Source organism: Rattus norvegicus, chromosome 3, assembly GCF_036323735.1.
Source record: "Rattus norvegicus strain BN/NHsdMcwi chromosome 3, GRCr8, whole genome shotgun sequence".
Classification (NCBI taxonomy): Eukaryota; Metazoa; Chordata; class Mammalia; order Rodentia; family Muridae; genus Rattus; species Rattus norvegicus.
In genome coordinates, this window is record NC_086021.1 from 73696302 (window position 1) to 73713123 (window position 16822).

Below are 16822 nucleotides of genomic sequence, written 5' to 3' on the forward strand. Positions count from 1 at the left end.
AGGCCCACAAGTGCTCCAGTTTGCTACAAACCCCTTCACATTACCAGACGCCATCTGCTTAGCCTAAGTGTGTGTTTGCAACAACAATTGCTTAATGGTGTCTTGTGATAAAGATTTTAAACTTTTAAAACAATTTATAAGGACATATGGTCCTTTTCTCCTCTTATTCCCTTGGCAATGAGATTGAACTTTAAGCATTTAAAGTTGCCATTTTAAAACCTTTTCTTTATCTCTGTCTCAAAGATATATTCATATTGAAATGCCTGCATGTACTATTAGGTTAATTGTAATTAACTCGAAGAGGTTATGACAATTGCAAACGAAACTGCACCTTTTTGTACAGATGAAGTGACCACTAAGCTTCTTTATCATAAAAGTAATATCTATCGATAACTGTTAGACTTATTATTGATAAAACTGTTGCCTTTTCACTCCTGGCTTTTCTTATGGTTTGCTTAAAAACAGCTTAACATAGTAATTAAAATGAAACCAGAATAAAAATAGATTAAAATAGCATAGGCAGAAGGCATGGTGTCATAGATCCTGGAGTCTTAACACTTAGGGGACTAATGAGGAGAACCATGAGCCTGAGATGCTAGCCTGGGCTACACAGTGAAATTCTGTCTTATAAAAACAAAAGCTAACTGCAATAAACCCCCAAAGTAGTTGTGCTTCATAGCTATGAGATCATCACCATCACCATCACCATCACCATCACCATCATTACCATTATCATCACTCTGTGACTAAGTCTAATATATAGTTCCAGCTGTCTTGGAACTCGATATATAGATCAGGCTGACCTTGATCTCACAGAGATCGTTAGGCTCTGCTTCCCAAGCGCTGGCACTTAAAGTACGCGTCACCACACACCTAGGGCCTGAGATTATTACAATTGAGAATGAAATTTCATCTTGAACTCTCTGACAGTTAAATAAGAATCTTGTTTTATAATAGGAATAATCAAAGTTCTTCTGAAGCCTGTTCATTTAAGTGAGAGCTCACTTTTCTAAGTGACTGACGGAACGGGACTCTGGTGTTGGTGTCCCAGGCTCTGGCCCCACACATAAAAGGGAATTAACAAGTTTCCTCTGTGACTGCAGGAAGCCTCTGCTCCCTCTCAAAGCTCTCAATACTGTCTTTAAATGCTAATATCTGGCATAAAAGCAATTCAAAGAACATAGAAATTATGCAAAATAAGAGAAATTTTTCTGATGAGGACCCGTACTTCAGTTTTGTCACGTTCTCAGACAGGTGGTAATGCAATCTTTTTATTGGCCCATGGGACACCTAGAAAAAAAGATCTTTTCTTCATAATTTAGATAGAAATACAATCTAGACAGAGGAATTTAGCTCCTTTGCCAGTTTTGGTGTTTGTAGCTTTTGTTATGGATTGTTGACATAAAAGACACAGAATCAAGAAGCATCTGCTTAGATGGCAGCTGTCACATGACCACAAAATACCATGATGCATGTTTTTGGCAGAAGAAAAGCCTGTGGCAGAAGGGTTTGCTGTGGATTTGGGGGTGAATCTATGTGATCACTCTGGGTGCGGGGATTTCATGGAAAAGGAGGGGCATACCTGGGTGTCAGTGAACTGTGGAAGGAACCGCCAATCATTTCACGTCAGCGTTTATGATTCTGTGCCCAAGGATTTATTAATTTTCAAGTTCATGACTGATTTTCTTTGGATAGAACAAGATCACACCGCTTTTGCTTGCTCTGAAACAAAACAAGGAGAAGATGGCAGAATTCTTAATCCACAACGGAGCAAACGCAAAGACATGTGACTTCCTGGGAAGGTAAAACCAAAAAAAAAAAAAAAAAAAAAAAAAAACCAAAAAAACAAACAAACAAACAAAAAAACCCAAAACATCCTTGTACGTCAATAAAGTTAGTGAGTTGGATGACGTAAACTATCACCCAAGACATGATGTTAAATTAATAGGAAGAAGTCACCTTTTACTTACTGAAATAACATTAACCTAGACCATCAGTTTGGTGCAAAAATACTTAATCAGCATGAACAACAGAAAGATAACATTCAGTAGAGTCTATATTTCCTGATGATACGTGATTGATTTTATTTCCACTTATCTGTCAGGTAGCTTATTTAGATAAGTGGGTTCCATCTTTTATTTGTTTTCAAGACCTTAATCTAAATGTTTGAGTCTCAGTGTGACTTTTAATGTCTTTACAGTATTTGTCAGCTTTGCTTCATATATGTTGCTTCCTTAAAAATGAAAATCTGCTGGATGGTTGTTTGAATTAAGTTTCTTTGCAAACTATTATTGGGTTATCCCTCAGTGACTATTAATTTTTATTACCTCATGGTACTCTACCTTTTTTTCACTTTTCCCTCTTTATTTTGAAACAATATCATTTAGCATGGTCAAAAGAACGGGAAGCTACATTTATTGAAGAAGTTTGGATGAGTAAACATCATAGCTGGGCGATAAGAAGAAGCCTCAATATTCATACAAGAGCGAGCTCAAATCTAGCTTTAACACTTGCTGATTGTACAACCTCAGAAGCTTTGCACAGTGCTAGATTTATTTCCTGATTCAAAGAGTTGTGCCAGTACATATTATATATCATGCCCTATTTAGTTCCAGTACATGATCATCTCCTACAAACATCATTACTATTATTTTTATTAAAAATGATTAATTTTGTAATTATGTTAATCATGAAAATAAGCTTTTTTCTTTTGATCTCCTTTTGATTATGGATTATAATCTGTCAGACTAAGGAAGAAATGACTAATTCTTTGATTAACTACTCACCTACTTTAATAAATAAAGTATCTATTTATTAAAGGTATTTCTGAAAGGACATTGAATGACAAATTCTACTACGTGATTCCTAAGTGGGAGAACGGCTTTTCTGTTTATTTTCTCCTATTAGTCTTGGAGATGCTTTCCAGAAGGAATATTTGAGCTCCCAATATGTTTTATGTCTATTAGTAAATGGTCAATTTTATATACATAGGCAATACTGGTAAAATATATGTAGCGAGAGGTTTAACGATCTTACTAAAGTAGCTGACAGTAAGGCTCTGTCTCTTCTCTTTTAGAAGCAGCCTTATGTATGCTGTAAGATGTGGGTCAGAACTTATCATCAAGCTGTTGCTTCAAAGAGATATCGACACCTTTAAGCAAGATGTTTTTGGATGGACAGCTAAGCGTTATGCTGTTGAGAGTAAAAGCAGAGTGTAAGTCTTCCCATTTACTTGTTAATTAACACGAAATGGAGATGGAATGTATTTATGGACACCATATCTTATGCATTCAGTTTAGGACAATGGCAGTGACATCGTCTGCCCCATCATCCAGAAACTAACCAAAGCTGTAGATGAATTAGAAGTAGCAATGGATGCAGGATTCTTCGTCTCAGGATTTTTATTTTGGCTGTGTATGTGTAGGAGAGTTGGGGTGGATGCTGACAATTTAACCTGGGACTTCATATGAATTAGGAAAGTATTTTATCCAAGGATTATATTACCATCTCTTTGGCTAGGACTTTCTAAACTCTGTAGGTGAAGGAAGTTTGTAAAACTCCAGTTTGAGAGTATGTAATGATACTCACCGAAAGAAAGCCAGGGTTGAGCCACGTGGGGTTACGGGCAACACCATCTGAAGGAAATGCACACAATCTTCAGTAGACACATTCAGTGAAATGCACAAGTACTCCTAGTCCCAGAACCCCATGGGCACCCAGCTTTCAAAGCATGCTAATCATTTCTGCCAGGCCCATGTGGTCTCTGTAGTTGAGCATTATTATTTGGAAATGTCCTTCTAACTCCTGCTGTTACTTTTGCCACATAGTTTGCCCTCATCTTCTACTTCTAGCGAGATAGGACCAATGGGGCATTTGGAGTCCCTGGGCGCCCTAGAGAGACTGGAATATGTCAGGGGTCTGGGGAATAGTGGACGCTTGTTGATACCAAGAAACCTGAGTGAACTGAGGAGCACTTGGACACTTGAGTGAATTGGGAACTTGAGGAACCTGGTGGCATTGGGAGATCTGAGGTCACAGGAGGTCCTTGTGAGTCTGGAGGCATTGGGTGATCTCGATATTTGATAGACTGTAAGGCCTGGAGACATCAAGATGTTGGATGCCATTGGGTGGGACATGGCAGGACATGGCCATGCTGTTGCATTAGAAATCCCAGGAAATCACTTGACATTTTCATGCTGACATCAAGTCCATTCTAGTGTTTTGCCAGCTCAGGAATCTTAGGACTCTTACCTTTACTATGCAAGTGGTTTGCACTTGTAGTCTGAATGTAACCCCTACATTTGAGATACAAATAACTTCTCGTTGTTGTCAATCAGACCTGTTTAGATCTTAAAATGTTAAATGGATGATTTTCTTTGAACTAGGTGACAAAGAATAGCTAATAATAGTATTTTTTTTTTGTAAGGTCAACATAAGAATATCAGATCTTGCAAGGAGATGCATGTGAAGTGTTATTTGAGAGTCTTAAACAGTTTATCCATAAGAAACAAATGATCTTGTGCCTTTTCTATTTGTCATCCGCACTTACATTATCTTATTAAGTCATATTACCCTGGTGTATAAAAGCAGTAAAGTCATCATTTTTTAGAGGAAGACATCAAACGTAAGAGAAACAACATGTCTAAGAACAAGCAGTTACTGACTACAAAGGTAGGATTTCCTGAGTTCAGGACACTTTCCATTACGCTGAGACAACTTAGGTCATGTATGGAGTTGTCTTGCTTTTGGTTTATGACCTTTATATTTTATATGTTCCTTCATTAGTTATAAGCTTAATACAATACAGAATCCACATGTTTGTAGCTTATGTCTAAAACTTCTGGAAGTGTCCTAGATAATGCCTAAATACACTGATAGGCCAGTGATTTCATGTCAACATGGAATAGTGAATTGATGTCGTTCTTTGGGTACATTACAGTAGGAAGCTCCTCATCGACTATGATGAAGAGGAGCTGAGACAGCGATGCTCTGGTAAGACTTCTGACAGTGAACTTCTCTTGTTTTCCCAACTGGAAAAAAGACAGAAGAAAGTTTGAAACCAAATATAAATTGAATTGTTTTCCCCTAATTTTTTTTTAAATTCCTAGAGATAAGAATCATTTTTTTTAAAAAAAGTTTATTTATTGTATGTATATGAGTACAGTGTAGCCGTCTTCAGACACACCAGAAGTGGGCATTGGATCTCATTACAGATGGTTGTGAGCCACCATGTAACGGTTGCTGGGAATCGAACTCAGGCCCTCTGGAAAAGCAGTCAGTGTTCTTAACCACTGAGTCATCATCTCTCCAGCTTGAGATAAGAATCTTTTAAGAAATCAATTATATAAATTTTTTAATCCAAAAATCTTATCTAAAATTGTTTTTACTTTTCTTTTGAAATTTGCATATGATTATATAGAAAAATATTTTGAAATCACATTAAGTGAATATTTTTATATATGTTGTAAAATGAGGGCACTCTAATCAGCATTGAAATGTACTCACTTGGGTTCATGGTCTCTTCCTCATGGATTGTGTTTTTGTTTTTTTTTCTCATTAACCATCATCTTCACACTGCCATAGGCTCACTGTTGGTGTTACTCACATTCACTGGGAACAAAATCACACTCGTAAATCATAACTGCATGCTTTATTCTCTGCGTGTTCCTCACACTCAGTGTGAAAACAGAAAGGGATGCAAGTGTGAGGATGGCAGGAGGAGGACTCTGTGGGATGGGGGAGGATGACGAGAAAGGAGACACAAGAGTACTGTCTTATGAATGCGGGACCAACCTCATTACACTGTATATCAGAAACCGATAGAATGTGGATTCCTATTTCCTACTAGTGTTCTTCTGTCCTTGTTCCTAGTTCCAAAGCTAAGTTCCAGCAGCCTCAAAGAGCTATGCTTAGACTCCCATTATGATAGGAACACTAACATTTCCAATACTGGGAAAACCAGAGAAAAATTCAGTCAATGTACACTTTGGGAAGAGGAACACGTAAAGAAACATCAAGCTCATCTTCAGGGTCTTGACAGATTTAGAAACGGATAATGTCATACCTGAGACCGGCTGAAGATGTTGCATAATTCAGAAGTCAGGGTCCAGGTGTGTCTGGATGGACACTGGGTTGGTTCTGCTCTACATCATGATCTGAAGGGAATCCTTGTTGGTTGAGGGGCAAGCTGCTCATGAGAACATGATTGTTCCTGCTCCAGGGACAGCCTTGCCATTTAACAGATGACTGACTTTCTCAGGGAATAGGTTCATCATCCAAAGTTCTCCTTTCCCCGGGGAAAAGGTTTCGTGGGATAAGTAGGATGCTTTGGGCACCATTTGGGAGCCTTGAATGGGAGACTATAAAAGCTGATTATAAATTGGCTCAGGTGTTCTTTGTGAGTTCAGCACTGAAGGTGAACGACATAGATTATGCCTCACTTGGTTTCAGGAGGACAGTTGGTTGGCGTTTAGTATGCCCATGTGCCAAGGTTAGTAGGCTGTGCAACGCACAGGCTACAGATGTCAAATGGAGAGGTGCTGAGGCCCTTTCACACTTTTAGTCATATTGCAGGCCCAAGTCAGTAGTTGGTGCTTTTTTTTTTTTCAGCATAGTTTCTAAGTGCCTATTGGATCCTAATGAGTTAGCAAAATCAAAATACTTGATTAGAACTACAGGCATGAGAATTCTGCTCATCGCTGAGCCCTTGTGAATGTTGGCCGCCTTTGCCGTCCACATGGATTGACGATATTTCCTTTTGCTTTCTAGAGATTACCAGAAAAGATGCTTGCACAAGGGTAATGACTTTTATAATAGCATTGCATTACTAAGTAAGTACTGTGTGGTGTACTTAACCCTTAACAATCCCCTGTTTCAAAGCCCATCCTGCCTACCGTGAAAGTGAAGGATTCTCCTCGGAGCGAAGCAGTGGAAAAGGCAGAGGCAAGACCATCCAAGTCAGGTAAACTCACAGTTCAAGTTACTTTGAAAAAGAAGTAGGTGAGATGTTAATGCCCCAGGCTGTCCATCCCCAATGCTACCCATCCACAAAGAGATGGTGTAGGTGGTCAGCAGCAGCAAAATGGTCATTTCAGATATTGATATTTCAGAAGAAAATTTTTGTTACATATTTATTAGCACGTGTAATAAGTGCTGCGAGAGGGGGGAGTTGACTTGATTTTTATCCTTCCTTATTTTAATACATTGAATTTACCAGGTTGGAATTCTGACATTTAAGGTGGTCAGTCCCAAGACTTGTTAGGTTTTGCCACGGTCTCAAACTGCCCTCAACGTGGATCAACAAACAAAGTCCAATTGAGAACAAAGCCCAATGACAATCATGTGTGTCCATTCCAGAGTGAAGCATCACTTCCCATGTTAATGTGAAAGATATAAAGTAGAAAAGAAAGGCGAATGCTTGAGATGCAGTTCTACAATTACACCCATGATCCCAAACTTTGGGAGGTCAGGCAAGAGTTTCCTCAAACCTAGAAATTGTGGGTTAGCCTTGATAAACAGACAAAAAAATATTGATTTTAATTCTACCCAGATACCAGGACTTCTGTTTCTGATTCCAGTTATTTACTAGCTAACTCAGTGATCTCATCAGCTATGTATCTGATCATAAAAGCATTATATACTTGATTATAATACATAAAATCAAATTCATATACTTCCCATTGTCATGTTTATGATTGTGTCTTCATTTCTTTCTTTAATCAATTTTAATGACAGAATTTTTAACCATTTCCTAGGTATACTACGATTATGTTCACCTCATCACATTCCCCTCCCTCCCGGCCTCCCTTCAACTGTCTATCCAAGCTAGTTCCTTTTCTCTTTTCTGGAGCTGGGTTAATTTCAGGCTCATTCACATGCTAAGCATACAGTATCTGAGCTACTCTTCAGTTGTTCTCAGTTCACTGATGAGTTTAGTGAACACAAGAAACTGATCATGTGACCAAGGGCACGGAAATGAGTTCCTTCAACCTAGCGGAGTAAAATACACCCCATCAAAAAGCTGGCAGTGAAAATGGCTTACATTTGTCCCCTCATCTGTCCTCTTACAGTTTTTAAAAATTTCATGTTGTTCATTTATTTGTCTGTACACACACACACACACACACACACACACACACACACACACAATGGCACATCTATGAAGATCAGTGGACAGTGGATAGGATAATTGATTAACTATCCCTTTCCGATATGTTAGTTCCCGGGAGCCAACTCAGGACTTCAGGCTTTGCTTTGTAGCAGGCATCTTTACCCACTTGCTGGAGCTGGGACATGTGGGCAACACAAGTGTTTAACATTAATGACAAAGTCTGAATTCTTCCAGAAATCACACTTGTATACTTTTATAAAGTGTTAAAAAAATCATTCTGTAAGCAGAAGTAGACAAAATTGTATCAAATGTAGTGTGGAGTCAGGGTGATGTTTCTGAACAAAGTGGAATGGCACACATATGTGCAGATGCCACGGGAGAAAATCACCAGTTTGCATATGAATTTTTAAAAATTGGGGGGAAATGAAGGCCAGAGAGGTGGCTCAGTGGTTAGGCACATCAGCTGCTCTTGTAGAGGCCTGGGTTCAGTTCCCAGCACCCACGTGGTTGCTAATAACCCCTGCTCCAGAGAATTCCACGTCCTCTTTTTACCTCTATGGGGACAGGAATGCAGTTTCCATTCAAATAAGATACATTTTAAAAATTTAATTGAAAAAAATGGGTAGAAGTTTTTACTCTTCCATTGGCATTCTTCCATCCTGTCATTGTTCTTAATTGTGACCAGTTTCATGGCCAACCCTTGAGAAGTCCCAAAGAACTATCGGCATTCATCCAATAGGATGCAGAGTTGATTTTGTGTCCCTTTGCTTTGTAGAGAGCAACGAGGAGGACACTTGCACAACGGTAATGACTTTTATAATAGCATTGAATTACTCAGTAGGTACTGTATGACATATTTAACACTTAACAATTGCCTGTTTCAAAGCCCACCCTGCCTACCACGAAAGTGAAAGACCCTTCTCAGAGTGAAGCAGTAGAAAAGGCAGAGGCAAGACCATCAAAGTCAGGTAAACTCACAGTTTAAGTTACTTTGAAAGGAAGTAGGTGAAATATTAACCTCCCAGGCTGTCCCTCCCTAATGCTACCCATCCACAAAGAGATGGGGTAAGGTGTCACAGCCAGCACAAGTGCCATTTTTGGCATCTGTAATTCAGAAAAAGGCAACAACAAACACACATGAAACGGTTCATCTTGGACTTTCTCTTTCCATGTTTCAAAACCTTAAATTTACCATTTTGGGATCTCTGTCCCTTGAAGGCACTTAACGAGGTTAATTACAACATCCAGTTAGATTTTCCCAAAGTTTAAACTGCTAGAGTTAGTGGAGCGAATGAAAACAGCATGCGATGGAGGCTGTGTAAGAGCCAAAGACAAAACCACTTTTCTCTACAACTTGATAAATACATTGACATGATTGGGGTGCAGCTAAGGTGACACTCCTGCAGTCTTAAGTCCTGAGAAGCCCGGCAACTGTTTTCTTGAGCCCAGAAGTTGCCTTGTTACATATAAGATGTATAGTACCTATTCTTCGTAAACAAGAAGAAAATACATTTGAATTTGAATAGGAAAACAAGTCATTTATTAATGATCTCAGTCATTGTCTAGGAAATTCAGTGGTCATGTTAGTTATTTATCTGAACAGAGAATAGAACATACTATTACGTATAGTGCTCAAATGCAAGTTTATACCCTTCCACGTTTCTTATTTATATTTACTTAATATTGCATTCCTTTTTTCTTCCTTCTCTCCTTCTATTTTTAAATGAATTCTAAAATCTTAACATTCCATCCAAGTGTTTCATATTTCTGACCAGGTTTGGGTTTTTCAGGAAACCGTATTTTTTGAAAAAAAATTCTAACAAATATCCTTCTGCATTGTAAATAGATACATTTGTGTCCTAAGTATTTCATAAAGCTATACCTCAGTGTAGGTCAGCTTCATCTTCACTCTTACAATGGTGCCCTCTGTTAACTCTCCTGGCTCTACTCATTTTTATGAACATCACATTCAACACCACAACATTTAAAGTGATAAATCACCATTGAAAATATGGAGAAAACACACTTTGGGACATGAGTAGCCAAGGCTCCAAAATACATGAACTAAACTACGTCACCCAAACTCGCATGCTAAGTGAGAAGTCAGATAGTACTGCTGGGTGGAGGAGAGGCACGAGTAAGTACATCCGTGGAGTGAGGGTGATGTTTATAAACAGAGACAGAGCAGAATGCCGTGTATGTGTGCAGATACAAACCACCACTTTGTATGCAAACTTAGAAAAAGTTTAAGGTCTTACTTTCTGTTAGTGTGCTTCTGTCCTGTCGCTCCCCTTACTTATTAATAGTTTCAGAGCAAAAGCGTCAGTCACCCCAAAGAGCCACATACAGCCACCCACCACAGTGGGAATAGTAATGTTTCCAGTTAGTGTGAATGGCAAAGAAATAGTCAGATATCAAACACATTGGGAAGAGGAACACATCCCGAAATTCTGGAATCTCAGGCTTATCTTCAGGGGCCTGGCACAGATTTGGGTACAAATAAAGTCAGAATTGAAGAGATTGTATAACTCAGGACTTGTGGTCAAGGTGTGGTCTGGAAGGACACTGTGCCAGTTCTGATCCTGTACTATGCTCTGGAGGGAATCCTTGTTAGTAGAGGCAATAGCTTCTCAGGAGATATTGGCTCAGGCTCAGGGACAGCCCTGCCATCATGAATAATTGCTATGCTACCCAGATTTTTGTCAACTTGATACACGCTAGAATGTCAAGGGAAGGGTGATATAAATTAAGGCATTGTCTCCATCAGATTGTCCTTTAAGTAAGTCTGTGGGAGCATTTTCTTGATGGATCATTGACTTGGGAGGACCCAGCTCCCTGAGTGAACCACTTCTGAGCAGGTGGTTCTGAGTTGTTTAAGAAAGCACCTTGAGCAAGCCAGGAGAAGCAAGTCAGTAATGAGCGTTCATCCCTGACTTCTGTCCCAGTCCCTGCCATCAGGTTCCTGTCCTGAGTTCCTGTTTTGGCAGCCCCTAATGATGGAGTACAACTATAAGGCTGGTGGTCACAGCCACATAACGTAACTAGAGCAGCTGCCTTCATCCAGGAAAAGGCTTACCCTACGTGGCTCTTCTTTCCTAGAGCATGCCTTAGAAGATGAATGTAGACCTCCAGACACCATTTGAGGGTCTAGATCAGGAAACTAAATGCTGACAGCAAGCTGTCTCAGTCGCTTTTTGTGACTTCAGTCTCAAAGAGGAACCATGTAGGTTAGAGGTCACTTGTTTCTAGTCAAGACTCTTCTTTGTTTAATATGCTTGTGTGTAGAGGTTAGCAGGTGGCCTAAAGCACAGGAGACTGATTCCAAGGAGATGCCAAGGCTTTATCCTGTTTTGAATGACATTATAAGCCAAGCCAAACAATGCATTTCTTTCTTTTCTTTTTTTTTAGATCCAATTGATAGGATATAATTGCCCACTTAAACATACAAAGCCCGGTACCATCTACCCCTTAAGAACAATGATAACAACCTGTAAATACACAGAGCGAGATCTTTACATCAGCCTCCATTGTCCTGCCATGGCTTCTCCACCTCTCCTCCTCCTCCTCTATTCCTCTCTCTTCATTCCAGTCTCCTCCTCTTCCTTCAAACTTTTCTCCAACTCCTTCCTTCTCATCCAATGATAGGCCTCCTTCTATCTTGTACCTGCCTCACCTGTGACATCATCCCACATTTCACCCTTTTTGTCTAATTAAAAAAAACCTTTTCTCTCAAATATAAGCTGAGCACAACTATTATCATTTTGTAATTAAAAGCATAAAATATATCTAACACCCAGTCCAACACTATATCAGTTAAACAGAACATTTTAGTTATCCATTCCAGCTTAAGAAAGGCTTAAAATCTATATTATATCTTGGCTAGCTTGTATACTATCTGATATCTAATAAAATATGTATTTCCAGAGTTAAACAGCCTGATAGGCTATGAAACTATAATCATTCTTCAACCCCGTCAGAAATCTGAGAATGACCAAATATCTATAAACATAGGAAACCTAACAGGGCTTCCAAAACTGAGAGGTTGTAGAGTCAAATTTCCACTAGCACAGTCCCCTGTTAGCAACATGTGAGCGCAAGTCATCAGCCTTCTGGCGCAAAATCAACTAACAGACTGAAATGCAGATTTTGAAGGGCAGATCACCCTGTCTTGTCAGGGTTTATCAGTCAACTATTCTGCATAATTTGTCCTTTTCTGGACAGTATAGTTTGCAGATGAAACAGGCAGTTTTGTCCAGTGGCTGCCTAGCCACAAAGTACTGCCTCACCTGCAGGTAGAGATGTTTAAATTCTTCATTAAATTTGCCAAAGGGTAACTGTTAGGAGCAGATGTGTCTCAACAAAAGATAAATAACTTTAAATCTCAAATTTTGTGGATTTCTGATGTTTTTGAAAACCACCTATCTATATAAGACAATCTAGACTATTGTCTTTATATCTTAATATTGTCTTGAAAGTACTCTCACAAAGTCAGAGATGTGAATTTGCTAGTTGGCCCTTAACTCACAGGTGTAATCAACTCAGAAGTCTGTAATGACATCATTAGAAGGACTGGTCCTTGTACTTTTAAACTCTTTTAACAAATAAATTCTATATCAAAGCAAAGCTATGGTTTTAGCTTAGTTACCTAATGAGATTATGTCTGTACAACTCAATATAGCTAATTCCTTCCTGTTAAATTACAACCAATTTTAAATTCCTCATAAAAACAACTTTAGAATAACCACTTCCAGCCCCCCAAAAGTCCAGGGAATTGGGGCGATGACTCCTCCATAACTTCTTCAAGGTGTACATCGACATTGAGATATCTTTGGGGGTAAGGAGGTAGGAAGAACGAAGCAAATGCTTTAGCCGATGTGTCCTGACTGGACCCAGCTGAAAGTCCTTGAGACCAGGAATCCAAGTAGGCACATTCTGCAAAATACAACTCTCAAGACAAAAGTTTAGAATCAAGATATCTTGTTTGATTCTCCTGAATCAATTTTTTCAGGTGGTCTAAATCTATCAAATCTGATCAATATGACTCTGTGAGGTTTCCAGCACCTAATCACACTAAAACACCTAAAACACAAAGACAAAATCTTTCTCCAAAATACTGTGTTCCTTAGTCTGTAACCAGAAAAGCTTGTATCTTGCACTCTCTCCCAGAGTAATAATATAACCATAAAACTCAAAGTCACACCCATTATGAAGATTAAACAATTTTTTTAAAAAAGGAAGCAAGCTAAACAATGAGCCTGATAGGCTTTTGTACTCTATGATATCAGGAAATGAACCCAAAATTCCCGTGGAGCCCACATTAAGAGAATTCGAGCTTCCTGTTGTGGTAAATATCAAAAGTAACTGCAAACCCTCGCTAGCCGGCATTAACAAGCAATATGGCCTTTATTGGGGTAATTCATAAAACAAACTAAACACCTTTCATCAATTTTAATATCAATAAGCAACATATCAAACCAGGACTTTAGCCCAAAATATCTCAATCTGTCTGTCAAGCTCTTTACCTGGAGCCACAGATTTTTTCTTTAACCTTAGTAACCTAAATACATATCCATCTGTTAAGCTCTCTACCCGGAGCCACAGATTTTTACTTAACCTTAATAACTTGTAAATATCACAATATTCTACTTGGAGTCAGTGACTAATTTTTCCCTAATTTCCGAACCATGGATGAAAATCCCCACGTGATTCAGGTAATCTCTGTACTCTCCTTAAAAGAAGCCTAAACACCTTCTATCAATTCTAATACCAATAAGCAACTTAAAACTCAGGGCTTTAACCCAAAATATATCTATCTGTTAAGCTCTCTACCCGGAGCCACAGATTTTTCTTTAACCTTAATAACTTCTATAATATATGTCTGCATTCACTCTGCCTGGTGTTACAGACATTTATCACAACTCTCTACTTGGAGGTAGTGACTAATTTTTCCCTATCTAAGTTCTGAACCGTGGATGAAAATTCCCACCTGACTCAGGTAATCTCTTTACTCTCTTCTTTATAAAAACAAACTTAATCACCTTTTAATAATACCTGTAATTAAGAAGTAGCTTGTCGGGCTGGAGAGATGGCTCAGAGGTTAAGAGCACCCGACTGCTCTTCCAGAGGTCATGAGTTCAATTCCCAGCAACCACATGGTGGCTCACAACCATCTGTAAAGAGATCTGATGCCCTCTTCTGGTGTATCTGAAGACAGCTACAGTGTACTTATATATAATAAATGAATAAATCTTTAAAAAAAAAAAAAAAAAAAAAAAGAAGTAGCTTGTCTAACTAAGATTTCAACCCAAAATTCCCGAGGAGCCCATGTTAAAAAGAATATGAGTATCCTGAAAGACTTTCTAAACAACTTTCTTTAAAAAGCAGCTTTTAATCTCTAACTCTCTGAGCTGCCAATACTTATCACACAGCCTGGGACCAACAGCCTGCCAGCCCAGGCTACTTCCCTGTTTCTTTGTTAAATTCCCACGCTTGAGATATCACATGACTTAACATGGCGCCAGCCTCCTCTTACTTAGAAAATAAAAACTTTCTCCCAACTCTTAGGATTACTAGTGGATTCTTGTCCATCACATTAGTTTGCCATCTGTTGTAAAAATATAAAAATAAAAAAGGTACAGTTGTCTTTTACCTCACTAGGTCCTGCACCACGGTGTCCCAAGATATCTGCTAGATATCCTGGTGGAAACACATCCCAACTTGGCCACAGCGGCCCAGTGTCTCCAGCCGCTGCACACTTTGCTACACTCAAACCCTCACATAAAAGAACACACCTCACAATAATCTTAGATCCAATTGATAAGATATAATTGTCCACTTAAACATACAAAGCCCGGTACCACCCATCCCTTAAGAACATTGATAACAACCTGTAAATAACGGTGAGAGATCTTTACGTCAGCCTCCGTTGTCCTGCCATGGCTTCTCAGCCTCTCCTCCTCCCAAACAATGCATTTCTAAGTGCCTGTTAGATCTTGATCATTTAAAACCAAAGTAAAACCATGGAAATATGAGCATTAGAATTCTGCTCTTTGCCGTGCCTTCATGAATGCTGCTCACCTTTGCTTTGTGTTTAAATTGATCATATTTCCTGTTGCTTTCTAGAGAGCGCCGAGACAGATGCTTGCCCAACGGTAACAACTTTTATGATTTTTCTCTCAAGTTACTAAGTAGATATCACGTGACCTATACAATAGTTACCAATTACCTTTTCAAAACCCATCCAGCCTAACACCCAAGTGGAAGATTTCTCTCAAAATGTGGCAGCAGAAGAGGCAGGGGCACACCCATCAAGGTCAGGTAAGACTGTAGTTTACTCACTGGTGGCAAAGTACAAGAAGTGTTATGTACTCATAGGCTTCCCACTCTAACTCTACTCAGGATGGTGACATCTGACAGGCCCAGTTCAGCTGTCATCTTTGACACCCATCTCTCATAAAAAAAAAAAAATTTCGATGAGATGTCGACAAATGAACTCCAGCTTAGCTCTTTCTCCTAATCTGTTCCAATGCCTTCCATTTCCCACTTTGGAATCTCTGTCCCTCATAGGCCCTTACCAAGGCTAATCATCAGGCTTATCAGATTCTTCTAACATCTCAACATGCTGGGACTGGGTACCATTGAGGACATTGTATATAATGTCTATATATAATGTGTCATGATAGATATAGATATAGATATCTATTATTCTTTGAAAAAATGAGTCAAGGGGGTTGGGGATTTGGCTCAGTGGTAGAGCACTTGCCTATCAAGTGCAAGGCCCTGGGTTCGGTCCCCAGCTCCAAAAAAAAAAAAAAGAAAAAGAAAAAGAAAAAATGAGTCAAAATAGTAATTAAAAGCCTGAGATCAAATGCTGGGGCACAACCCAGAGTCTCAGATTCTGGGGCCTGGAGTCCTTGACATATAGCAGGATGGTTTCTATTCGAAGTTAAACAAAGGAAAGCCCATTTTATATCCTGTCAGTAGGTCATTTATTAGTGATTCAGGTTTTTTCCAGTTCATTTAGTAGGCCATTTATTAGTGATTCATGTTTTTTCCAATTAATATGTATATAGTGTGTGTGCATATATAATTATAGAATATATTATACATTTAGATAAAATATAAATAATAAACACGTATTTATAATCAGTATATAACATAATATATGATTAATTATATAATCTAATAAATATAAATAATAAATCCAAACTTGTATATCCTTCAAAGTGAATTAATTGTACTTAAAATATCTTCACTATTACCTTCTTCTTTGCTTGTATTTAGATCAGTTTAGGGCATTTCATAAGCGTATGAGAAACACTGTGATCAAAACTGCTTCTCACCTTTTCCTCACATGGTTCAGTAGAAGAGAGACACAGAACCCTTGCTGGAAAGAATCAGAATGAGCCCCTTTGGCTCCAACCATTGGGCTGTAAATCAGAAAGCAAGGCCACGGGTGCATAATCCACAGACTGCCCACAGTTGGGGGGATGTCCTGTGTCCCTTCTCATCATATTTGCTTCATGTTGATGACCAGGGTTCTGCTCTTCAGAAATCTAAATTAGTACTTTAAAAAATATTAAAATTCCTCTAGGGTAGAAACTGGTATTTCTCTTATAAATTTCTAAGTATTTCTGAATGCTTTGCTTCAACTCTTCATTGTTCAATACTGCTTTGTATGCATACTGCATAGGTGAGGCCATATCTAAAACA

At 38.8% G+C, this 16822-nt stretch overlaps 1 protein-coding gene across 25 annotated transcripts in view; it reads left to right on the forward strand.

Moving 5' to 3' along the window:
• Positions 1-16822, forward strand: part of 4932414N04Rikl (RIKEN cDNA 4932414N04 gene like) — a 238794-nt gene that overhangs the window by 8346 nt on the left and 213626 nt on the right. For 21 of the 25 annotated variants that reach the window (XR_010065211.1, XR_010065212.1, XR_010065213.1 and 18 more), the window contains exons 4-12: positions 1696-1802; positions 3077-3214; positions 4940-4992; positions 6769-6797; positions 6880-6961; positions 8886-8914; positions 8997-9078; positions 15233-15261; positions 15355-15427. Coding sequence is in view for 22 of the 25 variants with exons in the window: in XM_063285257.1 (XP_063141327.1) it covers positions 1696-1802; positions 3077-3214; positions 4940-4992; positions 6769-6797; positions 6880-6961; positions 8886-8914; positions 8997-9078; positions 15233-15261; positions 15355-15427 (622 nt within the window). In the remaining 3 variants the exon portion in view is untranslated. The remainder of the gene's footprint in view (positions 1-1695; positions 1803-3076; positions 3215-4939; positions 4993-6768; positions 6798-6879; positions 6962-8885; positions 8915-8996; positions 9079-15232; positions 15262-15354; positions 15428-16822) is intronic. The other 4 variants (XM_063285269.1, XM_063285270.1, XM_063285271.1 and 1 more) reach the window with 2 other exon arrangements.